This window comes from Cervus elaphus, chromosome 5 (genome assembly GCF_910594005.1).
Source record: "Cervus elaphus chromosome 5, mCerEla1.1, whole genome shotgun sequence".
In the NCBI taxonomy this organism is placed as follows: domain Eukaryota; kingdom Metazoa; phylum Chordata; class Mammalia; order Artiodactyla; family Cervidae; genus Cervus; species Cervus elaphus.
Window position 1 is genome coordinate 110,236,459 of NC_057819.1, and position 26,268 is coordinate 110,262,726.

The 26,268-nt window shown below is 39.4% G+C and overlaps 1 protein-coding gene and 1 non-coding gene across 3 annotated transcripts in view; one reads left to right on the forward strand and one right to left on the reverse strand.

The window, feature by feature from the left end:
- Positions 1 to 703: 703 nt before the first annotated feature.
- SKAP1 (src kinase associated phosphoprotein 1) overlaps positions 704 to 26,268 on the forward strand; it is a 292,018-nt gene continuing 266,453 nt past the window's right edge. Inside the window, exon 1 of one of the 2 annotated variants that reach the window (XM_043904307.1) lies at positions 704 to 1,002. In XM_043904307.1, the coding sequence (XP_043760242.1) occupies positions 954 to 1,002 (49 nt within the window). In that variant the 5' untranslated portion in view covers positions 704 to 953. The remainder of the gene's footprint in view (positions 1,003 to 26,268) is intronic. The other variant, XM_043904306.1, reaches the window with a different exon arrangement.
- LOC122695794 lies at positions 17,236 to 17,342 on the reverse strand. Its single transcript, XR_006341547.1, has one exon. It is a non-coding gene; the product is annotated as a U6 spliceosomal RNA (small nuclear RNA).

Consider the following 26,268-nt stretch of genomic DNA (forward strand, 5'->3'; position numbering starts at 1 on the left):
AACCCCACACACATTTCCCTCCTTTTCTTGTATTCATCTCCCTCCTTGTATCACCCATGGCACTTTATACTTTTTTCATGATACTTGCCCTATACTTAAAAAAAAAAAAAACAAACTTCAAGGTAACTGTGGATTCACAGAAGTTGTGATAAATAATACAGAGTGGTCCTGTTTACCCACAGGGCCATATCACACCTAGGACACCTGACACCTACATACTCTGAATGAGAAGGAAGCCCACTTAAGTTATCTTGTCCTTCACTTTCCTCCGTTTTAAACTCTTACAGGGAAAGCACTGGATGCCCTCTCCCTTAGCTTTCTCTCTGGGTTACCGCTTCTTTTTCCTCTCATCCTTTCAGCCTTAGGGAGGAAGGGATACTTTGCCTCCCTGTTTCCATTGCAGCGGGACTGCTTTGATTTTCCCCAAAGTTGGTGACTTGAGATTATTTATTGGGACTTATGATCACTCCCTCGAACAGTCCTGGTTTGCCTGACCAACGGTTCTGCCCTGGTTTTCCGGGCTTGGACGCGCGAACTGGGTGGGGAATGACTGCGGCCCGGCCTGGCGGGGGCTGACCCTGTCCTCGGATTCCGCCTCCTTACGCCTCATTTCGGCCCCACGGTGGCTTCTCCACCTGCCGGCGAGGCCCGCGGTCCGGAGCTTAGAATGGGGAGCTCCCGGGGGCGAGGTGCCTGGAGTCACGTCGCGTCTTTGTTTTGACAGGGAATGGGGGCCGCGGGGCGGGCGCCTCCTCCCTGGGGCGCGGGCGTGGGGTCGCGGGCCCCGCGCACAGGTGTCGCCGCCGCCCAGGCGCCCCGCCCGCCGCGCGCCGCTTCCTGAGCGCGCCCCGCCCTGCGGCTCGGCCCCGCGGCGCCGGCGACTGAGGGCCAGGTGCCGCCGCAGCCGCCCGCCCGCCCGCCCGCCTGTCCGGCCCTCTCCCGCCGCCCGCCACATGCAGGCCGCCGCCGCCCTCCCCGAGGAGATCCTTTGGCTCCTGGAAGGTAACGCCCCGCTGGCCCGGGCGCCGCCGAGCCCGCCGGGAGTCGCACGTGCCGAGCCGGCAGCAGCCGAGACGCCAGCGGCTCCCAAGGCCGGCCTTCCCCGTCGGCTCCCTCCCGCCTTCTAGAACCTCGAGGCTGCTGCCGGAGTCCTGGCTCTGCAGAGCCAGCTGTTCACCCCTCGCTCAGGGGTCCCTTTCACTCCGAGTAACACATTTTCTTTTTCCTTAAGGCGTCTCCACCTTCCCACTTAGCCTCCCGGCTTCTCAGCAAGTTCTGGCCGGGTCCAAGGTCCCCGGGCCGCCGAGGCTGGCCTTCACCCTGTCCCTTTCTCTTCAGGACGCCCTGCGTCTGTGGGTTATGCGCTGGCCCCTCTCCAGCCCTGACTCTGCCCCTTCACAGGGGACCCTGACCTTCCCGCTTAGAGCTCCCCACGGTCTCACGGGGCTGTTAGGGCTCCTGGGCTCCTGTCGGCCAAGGCCTGGCCACCCAGACCTCAGGCCCCCTTCACCCGCCTGCAGACTCGTTCTTGCACCTCCCTCTTGCCCCGGGGGGTCGGATCCCAGTGTTACATCTCTTCCCTTTCTAGAAGTGCCCCATTGCGGTGTGTTCACCCTCAAACCGTAGAGGCCATCGGTCCTTGTAAGAGTTAAGGCCATACTCACAAACACTCAACACGTCCCGCTGTAACACTCCAGAGACACTTTTTGCTCAGGGGCAAGATCTGCTTGCCTCCCACTTTTCCTGGTGAAAAAGTATTAATAATTTGCTTTTCCTGTAACTGACCTTCCTGGAAGGATGGGGACCTGGAATCTGTGTTTGCATAAGGGTCCCAGGAGGAAACTGCTCAGAATTAAGTCTTTTGGCATCGATGTGACATTTTTGACACATACTTAACAGATGGCCTGTTTTGGGCAGGTCATACTTTTGGCAAGCAGTATTTTTGTTTTTTTCCAGTTTCTCTCAATTTAATTGGTTTTATATCTCCATTACCATGTTATCTTGGTATAAATGCCTCCTAATCAAATATTTGGCAAGTCTTTTCAGTCTGTTTGTAGCGCTGTTTCCATTCTGGGTTGCTTCCATAAAATTTGTCAGCTACGTATTTCTTATGAGGTTAAGTTTCCAAAATTTATTTTGCTTGCGACCTGAGTGAATCTAAATTTTCAGAATAGAAAAGTATTTGCGGGGTAAAAGAGCATCATCTGGATGTCTAGAAGGAATCCAGCCTTTCCGTCTGCTGTTGGCTCAGTAATTCCAAATGTAAAGAGAGTCTGTACTGTGTCTGGTTTCCAGGAGAGAAGGAGCTGTGGCAAAAAGTTTCATTCTGCCTTGCAGTTAAAGATATAAACTGATTCTTTTTATTGAGAATTTGTCATTTGTTGAGAAGAAACCTGTTTTACAAACTAGTTAAACTATACTTACATTTTGTTTACAGCCTTGATAGAAAATTCCTTTTTATTTACAGAGGCTTACAATGACATCCACTTCTTCAGCATTTTTGATGTGCAGTTCTTTATTGTTCAAAACTGACACTTTGGTAAACAACTCATTTCTGCACCTGCCACCTTCCTTTAGTTTAGATTATTTTCTTGTTAGCTGACTGTTTTTAATTGAAGTCTTCAGATCTCCTCCTAAAGCAGAACCTTTGTTTGCTGACAAGTAGAGCAGAGTATGAATGGAGATTAATTGCATGTCACATACTTCTGTATCAAACTTGCTGTGTCTTAACAATCTCTGTTGGTGCTCGGGTCTTTGGAATATATAGAACAGTCCAAGATTAAATTCTAAGGAGCTGTGTTAGTTAATGTATTACTTTAAGGCCCCCCCATTTTTGAAGTGTGTAATTAGAGTCTGAATCTGAAGTAGAGAGAAAAATGTGAAAGTGGAATTCAACCAATAATTCTATTGAAAAATGTTTGAAGAATATACTTTTGAAAGGTTTGTGTAATCATAGCAACATATTGGTTGTAGGTTTTGTTTTTTATGGAACACACTCTCTGTTGTAGACCAACAGAATTATTCACTGTACTACAAATAGCTTGTAAATATTAGAAACCCATAATGGCTGTCAATTTATCATCTGTTGCTGTTTGTCTTCCCCCACCCACCCCCACACACACTTTTTAAGGTTAACTGCTGACAATTAGAAAATATGTAGGTTCTGATCTCTATATTGTCACTGAGTGGAGGGAGTCATAGGGTGAGAGGGCTGCCACTTTAGTGCTGCCACAGGCTGTGGGGGTGGAGTTTCCACAATGAATTACTACTTTCATAAACCAAGGCATAAGCATTTGCACAGTGATTTAATGCTGGCCATCACAGCCATAACTTTAGCATTTATTTATTTATAACTACAAGAGCATAAATGACAGGGGCGTTTTTTGACATAATGTGTGTGCTTTGAAAAGTAAGATATGCAAAGCATTATGAAAGGTTTATGCCAGATTTTGCATAATGAAGAAGGGAACAGAAATGCTGAAGGTCTAAAATTAATTTTGTTTAAGGAGAAAATTTTAAGCATTTGACCAAGAAACTCCACTCCTAGGAATCTGTGTTACTGAAAGTAAAGAACATGAAGTATATATTTTTGTTTGTTTGTTTTAGTCGCTAAGTTGTATTCAACTCTATGGACTGTATAAGCCCATCAGGTTCCTCTGTCCATGGAATTCTCCAGGCAAGAATACTGGAGTGGGTTGCCATTTCCTTCTCCAGGGGATCTTCCCGACTCAGGGATCAAACCTGCTTCTCCTGCATTGGCAGGTGGATTCTTTACCACTGAATCATCTGGGAAGCCCAAAGTATATGTACCAGGATGCATAGTAAGTGCCTATGAGTTGGGAGAAGTCAGGCGATGGTATCTTATGGAATCATCCATCTTATGGAATATTTTGTAACCGTTAAAAAGGGTGAGGTGGATCTTTATATATTGGCTTGGGAGGTGTTGATAACGTATTTTTGAGACTAAAAAGCAAGATGTACAACAGTGTAAATAACATACCATTTTTGTTTGAAAACAACCCCCCCCCCAAAATACCCCATATTTGATATATATTTGTGTAAGCCTAAGAAGGAGTAAGAAAGAATATACACCAAGCTCCTAAATTGGTTCTCTAGGGAGGGGAAAGAGAAGATTGGGGAGAGAGAGGTTATTACTTTTATTTCATACATCTTCATGTTGTTTGAACCGTGACAATGACCAGGTATTACTTTTGTAATCAGGATAAAACCACCAGTAAGGCTATTTAAAAGGAAAAGGAACAAAGGACAAATAGAAGGTTGGAGAGGTCAGAGTTCCAAAGGACCATTAACCAGTATTGTGATTGTGCTTTTTTCTTTCTAGTACTAGAGATGTGTGGAAGGTGGGGATTTTTATTTTTTTATTTTTTTTCCTTTTTTTTTCTCAGTGCTTTCTTTGATTTTGGGCAAATATCAAAGCAGTGAGAGATTTCTAGAGTAACTCAGGAACCATCTTCCTCAGATTCTGTCAGGCTCTCATAGAGAAATAGTAACTAGTCCATTTCAGCAAATAAGTACCTTGTAGATAAGTAAAGTGAAGGACATTTACTGCCTTGTTGAAAGAGGAAGAAATATTGAGGTCTATTTTCAAATAATCAGGCTTCAGGAGTACAAGTTATCATTTTGTTTTTGCGTTGTGATGACCACGCTGAAAACAAAAACAATGGCGTGCTGACAGTTTGCATAGTCTTTGTTTCATAGATACAAACATAATCAGTTTCTTCCTTGTCTTTCTAATATCACTTTTGAAGTCAGCAGCACAAGAGACACGTGTAAAGGAAATAGAATAAATATTTCTTTAGTTCATAATTTGTCCTGTGTGATGGAATGGAGCTTACTGACTTTAACAGGTAATAAGTATCTACAAGGTACCTAAATCCTGCTCAAACATGGATCAGAGCCAAAATAACATCCACAATTCAGCTGCATTTAGTAGCAATTGCTGCGTTAATGCTGATTCTGATATGCCTATAGTTACTTGTTTTAAACTTCCTTGGAAAGAAGTCATTAATCATTTCATTCCAGATTTGTATTGGTCGATGTAGCCAACCATAAAATCTTTTTCAATATAGTAAAATTCCAACTCTGTGGTACTTGCAGGAGTGAGTTGTGCTGGATAGCTGAAGATGTTCTCTTTAAGCACTATTTTTATTATAAACATTTGTGATCAAATTTTTTCTCAGATTTTATAGAAACTTTTCACACTTCCTCAACCAGTCTGCATGCAAGAGGACCTCCTCTGAACACTTTAACTCCGAGTTATAGTGAATATAAATTATCATACTTTACAGAGATATATTAAGTTATTTAGGGATGTTTTTGCCATAATTGCCACTGGACTGCTTTGTGAATGTCTGTGTCCATTTTATATTTTAATTTCTGTCATTGTTTCCTACAGTTAGACCAGGCCTATCACTTTGTACTGTTCTCAGTGTATCTGTATCCCCAGTGCTCTAGAAACATTAGATAATTAAGTTCATTGGAATTAAGATATGTGTAAAAGAAAACATGAAGGTCTCTCTTGATGAACATGATACCCAAACTTTAGGTCTGCACTTTGCGACTTATGCATTGGCTGCTAACAGTCTTTTTTGCTTAATTTTTTTATACTGGGTTGTCTTCTGGATAAATGGCAATACTGTTTGGCTAAATTCTGAAATGTATGTGACTATACTTCTATTTCTTTCTTTTTTTTTAACTATTTTTTTTTTTTTTTTTGGCTGTGCGGGCCCTTCATTTGTGATGCTCAGGCTAACTGTGGGGTACAGGCTTAGTTGTCCTGCTGCAAGTGGGATCTTAGTTCCCCAGCCACAGATTGAACCCACATCCCCTGTATTGGAAGGCAGATTCTTAACCACTGGACCACCAGAGAAGTCCCTTATTTCTTTTTTATGCTAAATTTTTTGTTATAAAAATAGTATTGCTCATGTAGAAGATTTAGAAAACAGTCACCCATTGGAGAAGGAAATGCAACCCACTCCAGTGTTCTTGCCTGGAGAATCCCAGGGACGGTGGAGCCTGGTGGGCTGCCGTCTATGGGGTTGCACAGAGTCGGACACGACTGAAGTGGCTTAGCAGCAGCATAGTCAACAACTGTTAAATTTCCATGCATATTTTTCAGGTTTTATTATTTGAACAGACTTTAAAAGTTGGGACATATTGTGTGTATAGTTTTGTATACTGATTTTTCCACTTACTGTTTTTCACTTGCTGTGGTCACCTGAGCATCTTCTTAGATCACTCACGTTCTTTTTTTTTCCTTTTGAGTGATTTTAAAGTTATACATCCTAGTTTTATTCCACTGATAGTTTTATCCTTATAGCTAAAAAAACAAACAAAATGAACCATGTCCCTTTGATTAGCAATGTTAAGAATGAAACAGTACCTCCTACTCTTTCCTCCAGTGTGAAATGTGAAATGGCTTATATAATCTGAGATTTTAGGCTCAGAATTATTAATGTTTCTATTGTGAATATTAGGTTATAAGAATTATTTTGGTATTTGCATAATATTTAAAACCACAGCTATAATGATTTTTTTGGATAGTTTATATTTAATGAAATACAATGATATTTTTGTTTAACTTGTTCATTGTACCATGAACTTTTTGTACCATGGCTTTTTCATTCTTGAGCTCTTTATCTCTTAGATATTTAGACTTTGCTAGAAGGGTAACCACTGACCACATGTAGCCATTTAAATTATCAAAAATTAAAACCAAAGAAAATCTGTTCCTCAATTATGCTAGCTACATTTCAGCTACTCAGTAGCCACAGTGGCTGCTGTATTGGGTGGTGCAGAAAGCCCTAGTAGATGACGATTGAGACTATGATGCTGAGTGGATTTTTCAGGAAGGGGACTTTGATACTACACTTACTGAGTGCCTCTGAGTTTGAGTATGTGTCTATCTAGTTTCATATAAACTTAGCTGTGGGGATGAGGTTCTAGGATCCATTCCTTTCCCTTCCTCTCAACTTAACCTCTCAAAGTTTTACCCATATCTCCTGGTCTTCAATTTTGTGGAGGAGAAATCTGATGCCAGCCTGATGTATTTATTTTATAACCCATCTCTCCCACTGCCTGCCTGCATGTTTATAGGATATTTTTCTTTGCTCTCAAAAATGTCACTGGATCATTTCAAAGTTAGACTTTTTGATTATTTTTGCCTGGTGTATAGTGAACCCTTTTGATCTATAGTCTAAGCTCTTTAACATGAGAAAGCTTTTTCTATTGTCATTGCTTTCATTCTGTTATACCAGGGTTTATATTATAAATATATTGGGCCCCTGATTTATTCTCTGTGTTTCATCTCTTTTATTGTCTCATCTGTCACTGATTCTATTGTGGTTTTAAATTCAGCATTTATTTTTAAAAAATTTCCATGTGTTCTTTCCACATCATTCATTGTTTTGTTTTCATTACATCTGTAAATCTGGCTTATAGACATAATGACATTTTGGATGTTGTTGGAAATATGAATAGAAAATTTTTAAACATTTCTGTTCTTTAATAATAAGGCTACTTCAGAGGGAGACATTTTCTCTAGTTCTTCAAGATATTTTTCTTTTTGAAGGTTAATATTTTCTCATAGATCCTGTATATTTTCTTTGTGGTAAGTTTTGTTGTTTGGTTCAGTTTCTCAGTCATGTCCGACTCTGTGCGACCACATGGACTGCAGCATGCCAAGCTTTCCTGTCCTTCACCATCTCCTGGAGTTTGCTCAGACTCATGCCCATTGAACTGGTGATGCCATCCAACCATCTTGTCCTCTGTCGTCCCCTTGTCCTCTTGCCTTTGCTCTTTCCTGGCATCAGGGTCTTTTCCAGTGAGTCAGCTGTTCTCACCAGGTGGTCAAAGGATTGGAGCTTCAGCTTCAGCACCAGTCCTTCCAATGAATATTCAGGGTTGATTTCCTTTAGGATTGACTGATATGATCTCCTTGCTGACCATGGAACTCTCAAGAGTCTTCTCCAGCACCACAGTCAGAAAGCATCTATTCGACGCTCATCATCTGAGCCATCAGGGAAGTCCATGCCAACTCTTAGTTGTATGCAAACTCTTAGTTGCAGCATGTGAGATCTAGTTCCCTGATTAGGGAGCAAAGCCAGGCCCCCTGCATTGAGAGCACAGTCTTAGCCACTGGACCACCAGAGAAGTTCCTATCTCATTGAATTTATAAGAAATAAAGGACTAAATATTTGAAAAGAAGTTAGAATAATATCTAGAATGTATTACACACCATATGTTTGGTAAATAAAATTAGAAAAAAATTTTTTTCTTTGAGGAAGTCCTGTTGATCTCTCTTCTTGCAGCTGCTTCACCACAGGAAAACTTACAGGCCTTTTGCTTGGGTCAGTGGTTCATCCTTGCTCCTCCAAATTAGAGGAGGTTTGTAGAGGTTCTTTCAGGATGTTCTTCATTTCCTTCCTTAGATCAGAACTTTTTGGAGGAAGGAAAGAGGAAGTTAGCTTCCTTGCTAACTTAAGAAAGACATGTGTTCCTTACCTTGTTATATAGAGTGCTTTGTACGCATGTGTGTTTCTGTAAATAGTATTTTTCCATTATTTCTCAGTTGAAAAAAAAAGTTCAATCTTTCCCTTCTGTCTGTCTTTTTTTTCCAAGTGAACATCCAGTTCTCTTTATAGGAGTGTAAATAAATCTCGTAGTGCTACAAAAATAACAAGTCGTCTGAGAGGTTTACAGTGGTACCCAGTATGTAGGAGGGTATTAAGTAAAATAGCTATCGATAATTAAAAGTGAATTAGTTCAATCAAGTTACAGTATCATCCTTTAGATTAAAGTGCTCTGATATTAACTAATGTGGCAGCAAATGTGATCCTGAGAAGGAATCCCACTGCCAGTCATCTTGCCTCTTAACTTCAATACAACAAGAATGAACACAGATAGAGTTCCATTTAATAGCTGCTCTCTCCTCAAGCCCTGCCCATGCCCTTGGCCTATGACATTCTCTTCCGAGGAGAGATGTCGGGATTTGATGAGATTCTGTCTCAACTGGAACACACACACACAAAAAAAGAGTAGAAAACATTCTAACATCGGGTTACTAACAATGAAATTACCTGAAGAGCCTGAGTTGTTTAGTCGCTAAGTCATGTCCGAGTCTTTGCGACCCCGTGGACTGTAGCTCATCAGGCTCCTCTGTCCATGGGATTCTCTAGGCAAGAATACTGGAGTGGGTTGCCATTTCCTTCTCCATGTTTCTGTTTTAATAAGCAGAATTTTTTTAATTGGTAGAAATATTATAGTTTCCTTGTGGGTATGTCCTAGATGTTAGCTGGGCTGCCCAGGCCTTTTGAATTCTGTGCTGTGTGTGCTTAGTCGCTCAGTCATGTCCAACTCTTGCGACCCCATAGACTGAGGCCCGCCAGGCTCCTCTGTCCGTGGGATTCTCCAAGCAAGAATACTGGAGTGGCTTGCCATTTCCTTCTCCAGGAGATCTTCCCGACCCGGGGATTGAACGCAGGTCTCCTGCATAGGAGTCAGACTCTTTACCGACTGAGCTATGAGGGAGTTCCGAGCTCTAGGCAAGATCTATTCCTCTTTGTGGAAGCCCAAATATCTCCTCAAAATCTGAAGAACTCTCAAGGGGTGTGCATTCTCAAGGTTACCTTTCTTTCCAGGTTCCCAGATGGAGTGGTTTTGTCCCGCAGGGGGCTTTTGGCAACACTTGGAGACATTTTTGTTGTTGTCACAACTAGGGAAGGTGCTATTGGTACCTAATGGGTAGAGGCCAGTGATGCTGTTCCGCTTCCTACAATGCATTGGACAGCCCCACAGCAAAGACTTATCCAGCCCAAAATGTCAGTAGTGCCAGGGTTGAGAAACTATGGCAGTGACATATATCCTTGTCTTCAGTTTCCACAAAGGCCTGTCCACATGAAGTCCCTGTGAATGTAGAAAACATCACTGCAGAGTCAGGGGGTACAGGGAGAGGGAGGAAGGGTTTCCATGGCAATTATGCAAAAGACTTCATATTGAATATTAGGCATTCCTGTTCCTAAACTCCTGCCAATCCAGGCATAAGACAGTGCCCTCTGGCCTTTCACCTGATGTAGTTCTCAGCCTTATGCTTTCTCACTGGCACTTTCTCCCTGTATCCTGTCTGGAGCAAAACAAACCAAAAAAAAGTTTTTTTTCTCTTGGCACATGGAAAGGTAGTTTCACTATCTGTTTATTGGTTTAGGCTCCCACCAACACCCACACACAGAGAGAAATAAGTTACTTTGCTAAACAATGGTGATTCTCTTCCTAAGAGGAATTCTAATGCTATTAAGAGAATAAAGTTTTTACCTCATTATATAAGTATACTACTTAAACAATTTTTAATCATTTTAAATATAGAAAAAATAAGATAAATTTCAAGTTCTACCATTATCAGAGAATCTTAACATATTGACATAACTATAATAGATCTAATTTTTCACGTTATGAACCGTTACACTGTACAGAAATCCTATAATTTCTGCTACATTTATTCATATTTATTTCCCCTGTGTTTCCAAGTTCACTGCTTGCTTTTCTGGTTTGCCAGTGCTGCATTATAGGTTAGGTGATTATAACAGATGGCTTTTCAGGTTTGGAGTCTTTGAGTTCCACTGTTTAATTTTACTATCCAGTTTTTACATGGAAGATAGGACAGATGTAGGCTCAGAAACAGAGTGGTCTTAGCATCCAGAGAGCAAGCCTTCCTGAAAGCTTATGGCTTTGATAAAATTATTTATGAATTACTTAAATTTTCATCTAGGATCTCCTTCTAACATTGTTGATATTTAATATTAGTATGTTATGGGAAAAATAAAATTTTTATTCACATAATAGGAGCTTTACTAAAATGTATCCAATGGCATATATTTATATATACTTACACCAATGTGATAGTTAAGTTGGAATTAATTAAGGTACTGTATATTATAAATCAAATATGAGAAGTGTCCTGGGTACTTAGAAAGTTACAGACAGTCTCTCTTTACTGCATTGTAATAAATTTCCTTAAAATCACCCTCCCTTTAAAAGAAATTTTCCTTTTTGATAGCTCTTTGTGTGAGCCTCTTCATCCATTGATCCCCCCCCTCTTCCTTTCTTCCTTCCCAGTACTTTATTAAGGTGTGATTAATGTATATAAAATGTACTAGTGTTAAGTGTTACAACTTGGATGACTTTCATATATGTATACACTTGTGTGAGTACAACTCACATCAAGACATAAACATTTCCATCTCCCAATAAAGTTCCTTTCCAGTTCTGGAATTTCATAAATCAGTATGATCTCTTTTGTGTCTGTCCTCAATACAATGTTTTTGAGATTCATACATGTTGTTCTGTGTATCATTTATCTATCCTTTTGCTAAGTAGTAATCCCTTGTGTGAATATTTCATTGTTCGTTTATTCATTTTTCTTCTGATGAACAATTGAATTGTTCAGTTTTGGGTTACTATGATTATACTATGATTACTGCTTTGAGAATTCTTGTATAACTTTTTTTGTAACATAAACACTCATTTCTCCTGAATAAAGATCTAGGAGTAGAGTTACTGGGTCATATGGTATGAATACATTTAATTTTGTTGGAAACCAGTTTCCCAAAGTGATCATAACCTATTTTATACTCCCATCAACAGTATATGAGAATTACAGTTACTCCAGTTCCTCACAAACTCTTGATGTTGTAGTCTTTTTATTTTTAGGTATTCTGGTAGGTGTTATGGTCCGTGTATTTTTTAATTACAAAAATAACTTATGAATATATTTTTACTGTAGAATATTTGTATAACATAGAAGAATATAGATTACTTGACCTAGCACAGCAATCAGAAAAGAAAAAGAAATAATAAGTATCCAAATTGGAAGGGAAGAGGCAAAATTGTCATTATATGCAGATGATGTGATATGATATATAGAAGATCCTAAAGATGCCACACTAAAACCATTGGAACTATTAAGTGAATTCAGCAAGGTAGCAGGTTACAAGATTAATATACAGAAATCTTTTGCATTTCTTTATACTAACAATGAACTATAAGAAAGTGAAAGAACAATCCCATTTAATACTGTGTCCAGGGACTTCCATGGTGGTGCAGTGGATAGGAATCTGCCTGCCAGTGCAGAGGACACGAGTTCAATCCCTGGTTCAGGAAGATTCCACATGAGCACCTAAGCCCGTGCACTGTAACTTCTGAACCCACACCCTCGAGCCTGTGGGTGTGGCTACTAAAGCCCACGCACTCCAGGGCCCGTGAGCCACAAATACGGAGCCTGTGTGCTCTAACTACTGAGGCTTTTGTGTCCTAGAGCCACATGCTGCAGCCACTGAGCCTGCATACCTGGGGCCTATGCTCTACAACAAGAGAGGCCACCACAATGAGAAGCAACTAGAGAAAGCCCATAAACAACAATGCAGACCCAGTGCAACCAAAAAATTTTTTTAATGAATTAAAAAAATTGTGTACAAAAGATACCTAAGAATAAACCTAATCAAGGAGGTGAAAGACCTATGTACTAAGAACTATAAAACATGGGTAAAGGAAATTGAAAATGATTCAAAGAAATGGAAAGACATCACATGACCTTTGATTGGAAGAATTAATATTGTTAAAATGGCCATGCTACCCAAAGCAACTTACAGATTCAGTGCAATCCTTATCAAACTATCCATGACATTTTTCACACAATTAGAACAAATAATCCAAATGTATATGGAACCATAAAAGATCCAGAATTTCCAAAGCAGTTCTGAGGAAAAAGAACAAAGCTGGTGGCATAAACCCTCCCAGACTTCAGACAATACTCAAAGCTACAGTAATCAAAACAGTGTGGTATTGGCACAAAAACAGACATATAGATCAATGGAACAGAATAGAGAGCCCAGAAATAAACACATGGTCAATTAATCTTTAACTAATGAGGCAAGAATATACATTGGAGAAAAGACAATCTCTTCAGCAAGTGGTGTTGGGAAAGCTGGGCAGCCTCATGTAAATCAATAAGGTTAGAACACTCCCTCACATCATACACACACACACACAAAACTCAAAATGGCTTAAAGAGTTAAATATAAGACATGACATCATAGGACTCCTAGGAGAGAATATAGGCAAAACATTTCTGCAACTGCTGAGCCTGTGTGCTGCAACCACTGAAGCCTGCTACAATTCTGACATGAATTGCAGCAATATTTTCTTAGTTCAGTCTCCCAAAGCAATAGAAATAAAAGCAAAAACAAATGGGTCCTAATCAAACTTATAAGCACTTGCACAACAAAGGAAACTATAAACAAAACCAAAAGACAGCCTACAGACTGGGAGAAAATATTTGTAAACTATGTGACCAACAAGGACTTAATTTCCAAAATATACAAACAGATCATACAACTCAATGTCAAAAAAACAAACAACCCAATTGAAAAATGGGTAGAACTGAACAGGCATTTCTCCAAAGACATCCACATGGCCAACAGGTACATGAGATGATGCTCAATATTGCTAATTATTATTGTTCTTGTTGTTTAGTCTCTAAGTTGTGTCCAACTCTTTGCAACCCCATGGACTATAGCCCACCAGGGTCCTTTGTCCATGGGATTTTCCAGGCAAGAATCAGCTGGAGTGGATTACCATTTCCTTCTCCAGGGGATCTTCCCGATCCAGGGATCAAACCTGTGTCTCCTGCATTGGCAAGTGTATTCTTTACTGCTGAGCCACCAGGAAAGCCTGCTAATTATTCAGTCAGTTCAGTCGCTCAGTCGTGTCCGACTCTTTGCGACCCCATGAATCGCAGCACGCCAGGCCTCCCTGTCCATCACCAACTCCCGGAGTTTACTCAAACTCATGCCCATCGAGTCGGTAATGCCATCCAGCCATCTCATCCTCTGTCGTTCCCTTCTCCTCCTGCCCCCAATCCCTCCCAGCATCAGGGTCTTTTCCAGTGAGTCAACTCTTCGCGTAAGGTGGCCAAAGTATTGGAGTTTCAGCTTCAGCATCAGTCCTTCCAATGAATACCCAGGACTGATCTCCTTTTACTCAGCCATAAAAATAATGAAATAGGGACTTCCCTGGTGGTCCAGTGGCTAAGACTCTGAGCTCCCAATGCAGGAGCTCTGAAATTCAGTCCCTGGTCAGGGAACAAGATCTCACATGCTGCAACTAAGATCTGGTGCAGCCAAATAAATAAATATTAAAAAAATAAAATAAAATATTGCCATTTGCAGCAACATGAATGGACTTAGAGATTATTGTACTAAGTGAAGTCAGTCAGACAGAGAAAGACAACTATTATATGATATCACTTATGCATGAAATCTAAAAAATAATACAAATGAACTTACTTACAAAACAGAAAACAGACTCACATAGAAAACAAACTTATGGTCACCAAAGGAGAAGGCAGGGAGGGATAAATTAGGAGAATGGGGTTAACAGATACGCACCACTGTATATAAAATAGAGAAACAACAGAGATTTACTCTGCAGCACAGGGAACTACCTTCAATATCTTGCAGTAACCTATATTGGAAAAGAATCTGTAAAAGAGTATATATATGTTTATCTGAATTACTTTGCTATATACTTGAAGCTAACACATTACTGTAAATCAACTATAGTTCAATGAAAAAAAGAAAAATGGAAATTGGTTTTTTAACATCGCACCATTGTAAGCTTTCCCGTATAAATCTATGTATATGTTCATATATATATTCGTTTTAAGCTGTTGTACAGTGTTTCAAATTTAATTATTCCCCTATTAAAGGATGCTTAGATTGTTTACAGTTTTTTTTTTTTAATATTTCCACAGTGCTGTAGAGAACATATCTGCATCTTTGTGTATATATGCAAATATTTCTGTAGGATATATTCAGGGAAGATTGCAGAAGTGTTAATTCAGATTTGCAGACTGGCCAGTAGTTAAAACTTAATCTATAGTACTATCTGTGTTTTAGTTTCCAATTTTTGTTTTCTCTATGCTATATGTGTATAGGTATTGTCATTTTTTTCACCTGCAGGAGGTAGAAGAATTAAAAATATAAACACCATACATTTCTTGGGTCATGGGGCAGAAACAATCAGCAGGTGAAGCAAACCACAGCCAGAACATGTTGACAGTTTCTCTATTGTATGCTGACAACTTCCTGCAAGCCAAAACAAAGCTGGTGGGTATGATTTTAGCCTTGCCAACAAGCTTTACCTCTTAACAAAAAGCAAAATATATGCCTTAAAGGATTACAGTTTATTGCCAGATGAAAAATTTAATGCAAGGTTTAAAACATGTTCTAAGCACAGTAAGTCATTTTCCCCAAACTGTGATACGTTTATTTAATTGATGTGAAAATAAGCAAGACAAGATTCTATGAAGGCTTCCATCATGTGTGCATACATGCTCAGTCATGTCTGACTCTCTGTGACCCCATGGATTATAGCCGGCCAGGCTCCTCTCTCCAGGGGATTATCCTGGCGAGAATACTGGAGTGGGTTGCCATTTCCTCCTCCAGGGGATCTTCCTCACCCAGGGATCTAACCCGTGTCTCCTGGGGCTCCTGCATTGATAGGCAGATTCTTTACTACTGAGCCACCTGGGAAGCCTTCCATCATTAGAGTAGGAAAATTAAACACTGAAGTTTCAGAAGTTTGATTTTACTGAGATATTTAAGTCACTGCAAATATACTAATGGTCTGATACCTTCAGTATATTTGTGACAAGGAATCAGAAATTATTATTTTTTGTCTGTTTCTATGAGAAACTGTCAATGAGACTTTGTAGAAGTTGGATCAGTAACCAGGGTGCTTCTTCTGTAAAATAGCAATATGTTACTAAAGGGAAAGTTGTGACACTTAATTAAATAGAATACCCAAATATCTGGAATGAAATGTGGTTCTGTTATTTCCAAGGTGGAGATGGTTTTGATTTGGCAGGCATGATTTGTTAGGCATGGCCAAGTGCGTGGCCATAGTCTGTTACTGGAAAGGGTGTCTTACTGTTAGCCACTCACTCAGGGAAGTCCTGAGGATGATGCAGATCTGTATTCCCTACTTATGGGACATCAGTTCAAACAAAGGACTCCTGGGATGGCTCCCTGAGAGGAGTCCCTCCTCTCCTTGATCCCCTTTCTCTTCTCCACCATCCCAACAACATTTTCTATATGCCTCCTTTCCAAATAGGTTCCCATCTTCATCCTCAAAGGGTCACATCCCATCTTTAAGGCTTTAACTCCTTCAAAGTGTTCAGAGTTAAGTATCTATAAGATAAATTAAACATTTTAATTAGAAAAGATGTAGGTATCCTTGAAAATTAAAAGATGAGTCTGAAGTAGCATCCTGCCCCTAGATTTTTTTTTTTTTTTTGAATAGTGAGTAGATTGTTTTCTGACATTTACTTAGGTATTTTCTTTATTAACACCTTTTTTCCCCATGTGGGAAAAAGAACCATTTTCTTTAAGTTGATTCCCAGGCCATCCCATTTTTAAACACTATTTTGTGGATCACAAAATTATATATTTCTCTCTCTTTTTTTTTTTAGTTTTTTTAAATTTAATTTAATTTTTTTTTTCATTTATGTATTTCTCTAATAAGACTGTTCAGGGCATTAGTGCTAAGGCTGGACAAGAAAGGACATGGTTCTCATAGATTAAGATTAGAAGCTATGTATAATTTTTTTATTATATATTGTGGAAATTGACCTCAAAAACTTACATGTTCACCCAGTAAAAGGTTGTTTTCTTTTTTTATTTGTAAATTAATTAATTTATTTTAATTAGAGGCTAATTACTTTACAATATTGTAGTGGTTTTTGCCAAACATCAACATGAATCAACCACAGGCACACATGTGTTCCCCATCCTGAACCCCACTCCCACCTCCCTCCCCATCCCAACCTCCAGGGTCATCCCAGTGCACCAGCCCGGAGCACCCTGTCTCATGCATCAAACCTGGACTGGCGATCCGCTTCACATATGATAATATACACGTTTCAGCGCTACCCTCTCAAATCATCCCACCCTCGCCTTCTCCCACAGAGTCCAAAAGACTGTTCTTTACATCTGTGTCTCTTTTGCTGTCTCACATACAGGGTCATCGTTAACCATCTTTCTAAATTTCATATATATGCATTAGTATACTGTATTGGAGTTTTTCTTTCTGACTTACTTCACTCTGTATAATAGGCTCCAGTTTCATCCACCTCATTAGAACTGATTCAAATGCATTCTTTTTGAAAATATGGACCACTTCACGAATTTATGTGTCATCCTTGCACAGGGGCCATGCTAATCTTCTCGGTATCATTACAATTTTAGTATATGTGCTGCCGAAGCAAGCACTGTTTATTCAAATTTTAAACTTAATTGTATGTCATGTATGTTTTCAAAAAAACCCTTTTGTATTTTATCTAGAGGAGAATCGTTGTTGTTTTATTGCTAAGTCGTGTCTGGCTCTTTTGCGACCCCATGGACTGTAACCCACCAGGCTCCTTTGTCCATGGGATTTCCCAAGCAAGAATATTGGAGTAAGGTTGCCATTTCCTTCTCCAGGGGTAACTTTCAGATGTGGAGATTGAACCTGTGTCTCCTCCATTGGCAGGCGGATTCTTTATCACTGAGCCACCAGGGAAGCTCCCCAGAGGAGAATTCTGTAGACATATTTTGATGGAGAATGATTGTCCAATTTGAGACTTCAGAAACCCTTTCAATCCTGAAGCCTGGGCCACTCCCCCTTCTGTTGGCTTCCTCTTTGTTAGTGGGAGCACTCCTTTAATCCCCTGTTCCCTAACTCCAAGCTCTGATGGTGGTGTTGTGACTGGGGAAGGACTCCAATGGTCAGGACTGGGAAGGGTATGAGGAGCTGGCTGAGAGCTAGGTTGGAGTTCCCAGGATTAGGGAAGAGCCTATTTAATAAGCCAGAATGAGAACAGGAATGGGCCTCACCTAGAACGGAGGTGAGAGCCAGTGGAGGGACCCAGAGAGAAAGGAGAACAGAATTTCCTCTCATCTTCCACTCTTTCTCTCCTGTCTCTTTACCTCTGACCTCCTCTCCCATTGAGAATGTGGCTACCAACAGGCTTGGAGGTGCTATGATAAGACAGGAGGCTAGGGGTGGGGTGAGGAGAGATAATGGAAGTCAGCAGAAAGTTATTGAAGTAAAATGACTGTCAAAGCAGCAGCAGTGAGAAAACAGATATTTCTGTGATTGTGCCCAGCCAGCCAGGATAACCATTCAGGTTTAAAGAGTATTTGCAACTACTTGGGTTTTTTGTTTTGTTTTTAACTAAAGAGAGGGCTGAAATACTGCCCAGCATTAAACTTAATAGAATTAATTTGTTGAGTCATTTCACCCTGTGCCAACAAAAATCTCAAATATTTTCTTGGGTGTAATGCAAGTATAGACGGAAATTTATGGTATCCTTCTTTTCAGGAATGTGAGTTCTACTTTAGTAGTTCAAATACGTTAGCAGAATATCCCCTCTAGGAACACTTTGATTGGTTTTTGGTTGGTGGAGTTGTTTTCAGCAGCATTTGGTCATTCATCCTGATTGAAGTGAACTTTCGAATTTTAGAAACAATATATCAACAAAAATTGTCTAACTATTAAAGAACACCAACTTAAATATTTTGTTCTTTCTGTGTATTAGGAGCAGTACTTAGAAAATAAGTGGAGGCAACCTTTATTTTTTAGTGGTTTGAAAAATGTGACCCTTAAGATGTCATTCTCCTCCAAGTAAACAAAATATCCGTTTGTAGCCTCGTAAAATGGACAAGGTTAGAGGCTTGGGAGAATGTCAAAGACTTTCAGTGATCTACAGAACCTAGAGATCTTGGGTGCATCCTGTTAAGTCAGCATCTTTTCAGCTGGCCTTAGCTCCTGCAGTGGTTTCTCCCAGGGACCTGATGATATATCATGTCTACAAGTTTCCACATACCCTCCCTTCCCTTGTCCTTCAGTTTTCATTTCCTATTTTCCTTTCCTACTCTGGTTTGATGAAATAGTTATTCATAAGCTGCCTGGAAGCTGAGGAAATCCATGTTTTAGGGAAGCTGTGAACTATAATAGGAAGATGCATGTTTGTCAGAGCTGTGTTTACCTTTTTAATATGGGACTTCAAATCATTATATATTACTTTTAGTACAAAATACTATATATTGCTACAAACTTGCCTTCCAGAATAATCTTTCATCACTGTTGCTCTTACCCCTAACCTTTATGTTCTTCCTTCCAAGTCAGAATTCTTTCAGTTTCTCCAACTGAGCTAGATCTGTCACCCTAGGACCTTTGCACATGCTGTTTCCAGGCTTGTGCCATTCTTTTCCTCATTCTACCAGCTCCTCCCCACCCCAACATACATACTTGACCTGCTGATCTAGGGGTTTCAGATGAAAGGTTAGGTCTCTGAGAGATCTCCCTAACTTACTTCCCTCTAGACTAGGTGCATCTACTATGGGCCTGTGCCTCCCTCACTTTTCTTATATTGTAGTTCATATCACAGTTTATTCTAATTGTCTATTTAAGTCTTTATTCTTTGATAGACTGTAAACTTTTAGTTTGGATCTGTCTTGTTCACTTTTTCAGTATACAGCATATAATAAGTGCTCAACAAATATTTGTAGAAGAATTAAGGCATTTAGAAAAAAAAAGTGACAATATTTATGGTACATTTCTGATTTTGTCTTTTCTCCTTGGTGTGAGGACATTTATATCAGTGTGGTATTGCTCACTCATTAGTCAAAGGTATAGACCTTGTACCATCAGGTATTATGTGTAGTGAGTGATGTGATGTCAGAGGCACCTCTGGAATGTTGTTACTCAGTTAGTGGTGTTTTTCACTCTGGGCTTTATAGTTATAGGTGCCTAAGGCATTCTGATTTGATAAGACATGATATTTATATTGGAAGAGCTTTTATTTGCACAAGGCTGATTGCTTAATAGAAACCCCACCCAGAGAGAGTGGTGAACTTGGTTAAAATACAGGAGGTGGAAATCTCTTATTGAATGGTGAACAGTGCATTTCTGAGCAGCCTTACTGAGGCATCTTCAGGTCATAATCATTGTAGGTAACATCATCTTCTAAATTGAAAGGCAAATGTATTATATGTTGGTCTGTAGTTTTATTTCCTTAGTATTTTTAAAGATATTTTCCTTAATATCTTTAAGTTTTGATATCAGGGTTATTCAGGCTTATAAAATGAATTGGGAAATGTATAAAATACTAGATGCATAATCTCTCCTATAGCTCTTGCTTTTGACTTATTTATGTTTTCATGATTATAACTTTGTTCATCTAGTGAGTTGTGGGAGTATTTTTAGATCAGGTTAAAAAAAAAGATGAAACAGGTGGAAGAGGTTGTCTTTGTGCCATGTTATTCCTCTGAGTAGATGACACTTGCAGATGAAGGAACAAGTACTTAAATAAACACATGGCCCTCTAAAGTGTTTTGAAATGAAGACTTCAAAAAAGTAATTTTAAAGTGAAACTTTACAAGTAAAGTCATAATAAAATATCAAAGTATCAAATGAGTTGGGGGATAATTATATCCTATTGATTCCCTTTTAACAATTTTAGTATATACAAATATAGTTACATGGGATTTTTACTTATAAGAATTTAGTAAGGCGAGTAGAAGTTCAAAATAATATATACACACACATATATATATTTAACATCTATAGGCACAAAATATACATTATAACCATCTATCTCCCATAGATCTTTATTCTGCCTGGGTGTCCTCCTTTCCTGTTCCCAGCTATGAATCAGTACAACCTACTACTACTGAGTGAAATGAAGAGGAGGCTGAAAAATTAAAGTCAGTCTAAGCTAAGAGTTATTACATTATGTTTGCAAAGTAATTTTAATTTTGCTTTTTTCATATGTAAAACATATTTTAGAACATTTAGAAACTGTAGAAGAGTATAAAGAAAATGATAAAATGGCTTGTAATTCCACTACCTAGAGATGACCACTGTTAATATTTTGGTGTTTTATCACAGTACCTGATTGACCTGTGCTGCTGCTGCTGCTGCTAAGTCACTTCAGTCATGTCCGACTCTGTGCGACCCCGTAGACAGCAGCCCACCAGGCTCCCCTGTCCTTGGGATTCTCCAGGCAAGAACACTGGAGTGGGTTGCCATTTCCTTCTCCATGATTGGCCTGTAGGAAGGACTCAATTTAGACTGGGTTAATGACTGAATTAAGCTAAGTACCTCCCCCTTTTTTTGGGTAAAATGTCAAGATTATATCATATATTACAAATTAATAGACAAGTTTTTAGAATAGTTTTAGATTTACAGGAAAGATTGAACAGGTGGTACAGAGAATTCTCCTATTCCCTTCCCTCTCCCCCGATTTCCTCCATTATTAGCTAACTTTCACATTAGTATGATACATTTGTTAGAACCAATACTGATATGTTATTGACTAAAGTCTGCAGTTTATTCAGTCCTGTCAGACTCTTTGTGACCCCATGGACCATACAGTCCATGGAATTCTCCAGGCCAGAATACTGCAGTGGGTAGCCTATCCCTTTTCCAGTGGATCTTCCTGACCTAGGAATCGAACCGGGGTCTCCTGCACTGCAGGCAGATTCTTCACCAGCTGAGCTACCAGGGAAGCCCCTCCTCCCCCTTTTTCTGGGTAAAATGTCAAGATTATATCATATACCACTTTTTAAAAATTAATAGACTAGTTTTTAGAATAATTTTAGATTTACAGAAAAGATTGAGCAGGTAAGACAGACAATTGTCCTATTCCCTGTCCCCCCAATTTCCTCCATTATTAACTAACTTTCACATTAGTATGAACCATTTGTTACAATTAATGAACCTATACTGATGTGTTATTGATGGAAAGTCTGTAGTTTATTCCATTTCCCTTCATTTTTACCTAATGTCCTTTTTATTTTACAGGATCCTATCCAGGATATCTCATTTAATTTAGTTCTTTAGAACTCCTCTGCAGTTGTTTCTCAAACTTTCCTTGTTTTTAATGATCTTGAGAGTTTTGAGGAGTACTGGTCATGTATATTGTAGAATGCCATATATTAGAATTTGTCTGGCCTTTTTCTCATAATTAGACTAGGTTTTTGGAAAGAAGATCACAGAAGTAAAGTGTCATTCTCATCACATGTCAAGGGTACATACAATCGACATGATTTATAACTGTTGATGTTTTCTTTGATCACCTGGCTGATAAAGTTTCTGTCAAGTTAACTCTTTATTCCCCCTTTCAAAATACTGTATTCTTTGGAAGGAAGTCTCTATGTGCAGTCTACACTTGAGTGTTGGGAGTTATGCGCCTTCTTCCTTAGGGTGGTGTGTCTACATAAATTATTTGTAATTCTGCACTGGAGATTTGTGTTTTCTCCCCCATATATTAATTTATTCATTTCCTTATTAATATTTATATCATTGTGGACTCATGAATACTTATTTTATACTTTGAGTTATAGTCCAATGTTACCTAACTTTGTTGCTCAAATTGTTCTACCTTTGGCCACTAAGCTCTTTTATTTAGCTTCTGCGTTCCTTTTGACATGCCACATCAAGTGTGTGTGTGTGTGTGTGTGTGTGTGTATGTTTTGTGCACTTCCTTACTTTCTGGCCACACAAAATGGTCCAGGCTCATCTTGTATGTTTCCTGCCATAGACCTAGAATTAGCCATCTCTCAAAAAAGCCTTGGTTCCTTTTATTGAAGATTGGTTTTAGAAACCATGATCTTGGTAGTAGATATGCTCTTTTTCACTGGGACATTGTTTCTTTTAGGTCTTCTCACTGACAAACAAAGATATATATGTATGCATAATAATCCCACATATACATATGCATGCCGTGCCAAGTCTCTTCAGTTCTGTCAGATTCTTTGCGACCCTGTGGACTGTAGCCTGCCCAGCTCTTCTGTCTATGGGACTCTTTAGGCAAGAATACTTAAGTGGGTTACCATGCCTTCCTCCAGGGGACTTTCCCAACCCAGGGATGGAACCCACATCTCTTTATGTTTCCTGCACTGGCAGGCAGGTTCTTCACCACTACCAACATATATGTATATCTATTAGCAATTTCTATGGGTTTCCACTGTGGCTCAGTTGGTAAAGAAGCTGCCTGCAATGTGGGAGACCTGGGTTGGGAAGATTCCCTGGAGAAGGGAAAGGCTACCCACTCCAGTATTCTGGCCTGGAGAATTCTATGGATTGTACTGTTCATGGGACCGCAAAGAGTCAGACACGACTGAGCGGCTTTCACACTAGCAATTTCTATACATAACTATCTTTATCTGTACAGACTTAAACATGAGTTCTTTTTTTTCCATTTGTTTTGTTTTTTTGTTTTGTTTTCTTTTTTTTTTTTTTACAAACCCTTCTTTAGACTTTAAATAGCTTGCATCAAGGGAGCTGCTCTGCTACGTACGAAACCCCGACCCAGAAGCAGGTCGTCTACCAGTGGTTCCCCATGGTAGCACCAGGTTCCCCATGAACGTGTGGTCCTTGATGGGTGAGGGAGCTAAACATGAGCTCTTATTGATGTCTTGAACTCTAATTCATTTTAGACTTCTCTCATTACTATTCTTTAAAATTGAGCCAACATTGTTTTATAACATTGTATAAGTTTCATGCGTACAACATTCTATTTCTACTTCTGTGCACACTACAGTGTGCTCACCACCAAAAATTTAATTTCTCGCTATCACATATAGTTGACACCCTTTTACCCATTTCACCCTCCTCCCCTCCCTTCTGATAACCTATGTTCTGTTCACTGTATCCACATGTTTGTTTTTCTTTGGTCTGTTTTGTTCATTTATTTTATTTGCTTTTTATATTCCACACATGAGTGAAATTTTACAATATTTGTCTTTCTCCCTCTGACTTGTTTCACTTGGCATAATACGTTCAAGGTCCATCCATTGTTGTCACAAATGACAAGATTTCATCATTTTTTTATGGCTGAATGGTAACCCATCATTATATATATATATTTTTTTCTTTATCCATTCATCTATTGATGGGCACTTGGGTGGTTTCCATATCTTAGCTATTGTAAAAAATGCAGTGATAATGGAGATGAAAATGGCAACCCACTCCAGTATTCTTGTATGGAAATTCCAATGGACAGAGCAGCTTGGCAGGCTACAGTCCATTGGGTCACAAAAGAGTCAGACATGACTTAGCAGCTAAACAACAAAGTCTACAGGACCCAGTTAAAGAGAAACAGGAATTTAGAATGATTCTCAATTTTTTGGCCTGGGCAGCTAGGTAGATGATGATGTCATTCAAAGGTATAGGGAAAGATAATGGATTCAATTTGTATATCTCGTATTTGAGAGTTTGTAGATGCATAGTCAGTTTTTGGCAAAACCTTGGTGCATAGTGCTTTTATGACTTAGAAAATGAATAAATAAAGGAGTCCAATTTGTTTAAACATGCTGTGATGAAAATAGAGGTGCATATACCTTTTTGAATTATTGTGTTTGTATTCTTTAGATAAATATCCAGAAATGGAATAGCTGAATCATATGATAGTTTAATTCTTAATTTTTTGAAAAATCTCCATATTATTTTCCATAGTGGTAGCAGCAATTTATACTCCTACTAACAGTGCATGAGGGGTCCTTTTTCTCCACATCTTCTCCAACACTTATTACTTCTTGCCTTTTTGATAATAGCTATTCTAATGGATTGAAGTGATATCTATCTCATTGTGGTTTTGATTTACATTTACCTAATAATGATTTTGAGCATCTTTTCATGTTGGCCATTTGTATTTCTTCTTTGGAAAAATGTCTGTTCAGCTCTTCTCCTCAATATTTTTGCTTCTTACTCCTCTCCTTTCCACTCCAAAACTGAGAAACCTGACTCCCACCATTCACCATCCACTTATTGTTTGATTAGAGTATACATGTATAGCAGTATAAGAAATGATAACCTGTACACCCACTGGAAACTGTTGACTAGAGTCCAGTATTCACGTGCCAGTCCTTTTGCCTTTAGTCTTATAGACTACCCATTACCAATGTTACTTAGGTCAGCACCTTTCCCCCATTCAGTGAGTTTAATTCATATATTTGTAATTAGTTAGATTATGTTGTTTGTATGCAATTTTCCCTGAGATCCCCCAACCTGCAAAATGATTTTTTGAAATCTACAGACATTAAAGGTCATTCTTTGTGTTGTAAAGTCCTGTAGGTTTTGGCAATTACAAAATGCCATGTGTCAAACATTAAAGTGTCATATGATATAGTTTCACTGCCCTAAGTCTCCTGTGCTTTATCTATTCATCCCTCTGACTCCTCTTGAACCTCTTGCCAAGCACAGATTTTTTTATATTGCTGTCTTTTCCAGAATGTTATGTAGTGGGAACCCCACAGTATGTAACCTTTTCAGATTGGCTTTTTTCACAGATAGGCTTCTTTCACATAAGTTCAGTTCAGTTCAGTTGCTCAGTCGTGTCCAACTCCTTGTGACCCCGTGGACTGCAGCACACCAGGCCTCCCTGTCCATCACCAGCTCCCGAAGTTTACTCAAACTCATGTCCATTGAGTTGGTGATACCATCCAACCATCTCACCCTCTGTCGTGCCCTTCTCCTCCTGCCTTCAATCTTTCCCAGCATCAGGGTCTTTTCAAATGAGTCAGTTCTTTGCATCAGGTGGCCAAAGTGTTGAAGTTTCAACTTCAGCATCAGTCCTTCCAATGAATATTCAGGGTTGAGTTCCTTTAGGATGGACTGGTTGGATCTCCTTGCTGTCCAAGGGACTCTCAAGAGTCTTCCCCAACACCACAGTTCAAAAGTATCAATTCTTTGGTGCTCAGCTTTCTTTATAGTCCAACTCTCTCATCCATACACGACTACTGGAAAAACCATATCTTTGACTAGATGGACCTTTGTTGGCAAAGTAATGTCTCTGCTTTTTAATAGGCTGTCTAAGTTGGTCAAAAGTTTTCTTCCAAGGAGCAAGCATCTTTTAATTTCATGGCTGCAGTCACCATCTGCAGTGATTTTGGAGCCCCCCAAAATAAAGTCTGCCACTGTTTCCACTGTTTCTCCATCTGTTTGCCATGAAGTGATGGGACCAGATGCCATGATCTTAGTTTTCTGAATGCTGAATTTTAATCCAACTTTTTCACTCTCCTCTTTCACTTTCATCTAGAGGCTCTTTAGTTCTTCTTCGCTTTCTGCCATAAGGATGGTGTCATCTGCATATCTGAGGTTATTGATATTTCTCCTGTAAGTGTTGATTCCAGTTTGTGCTTCATCCAACCC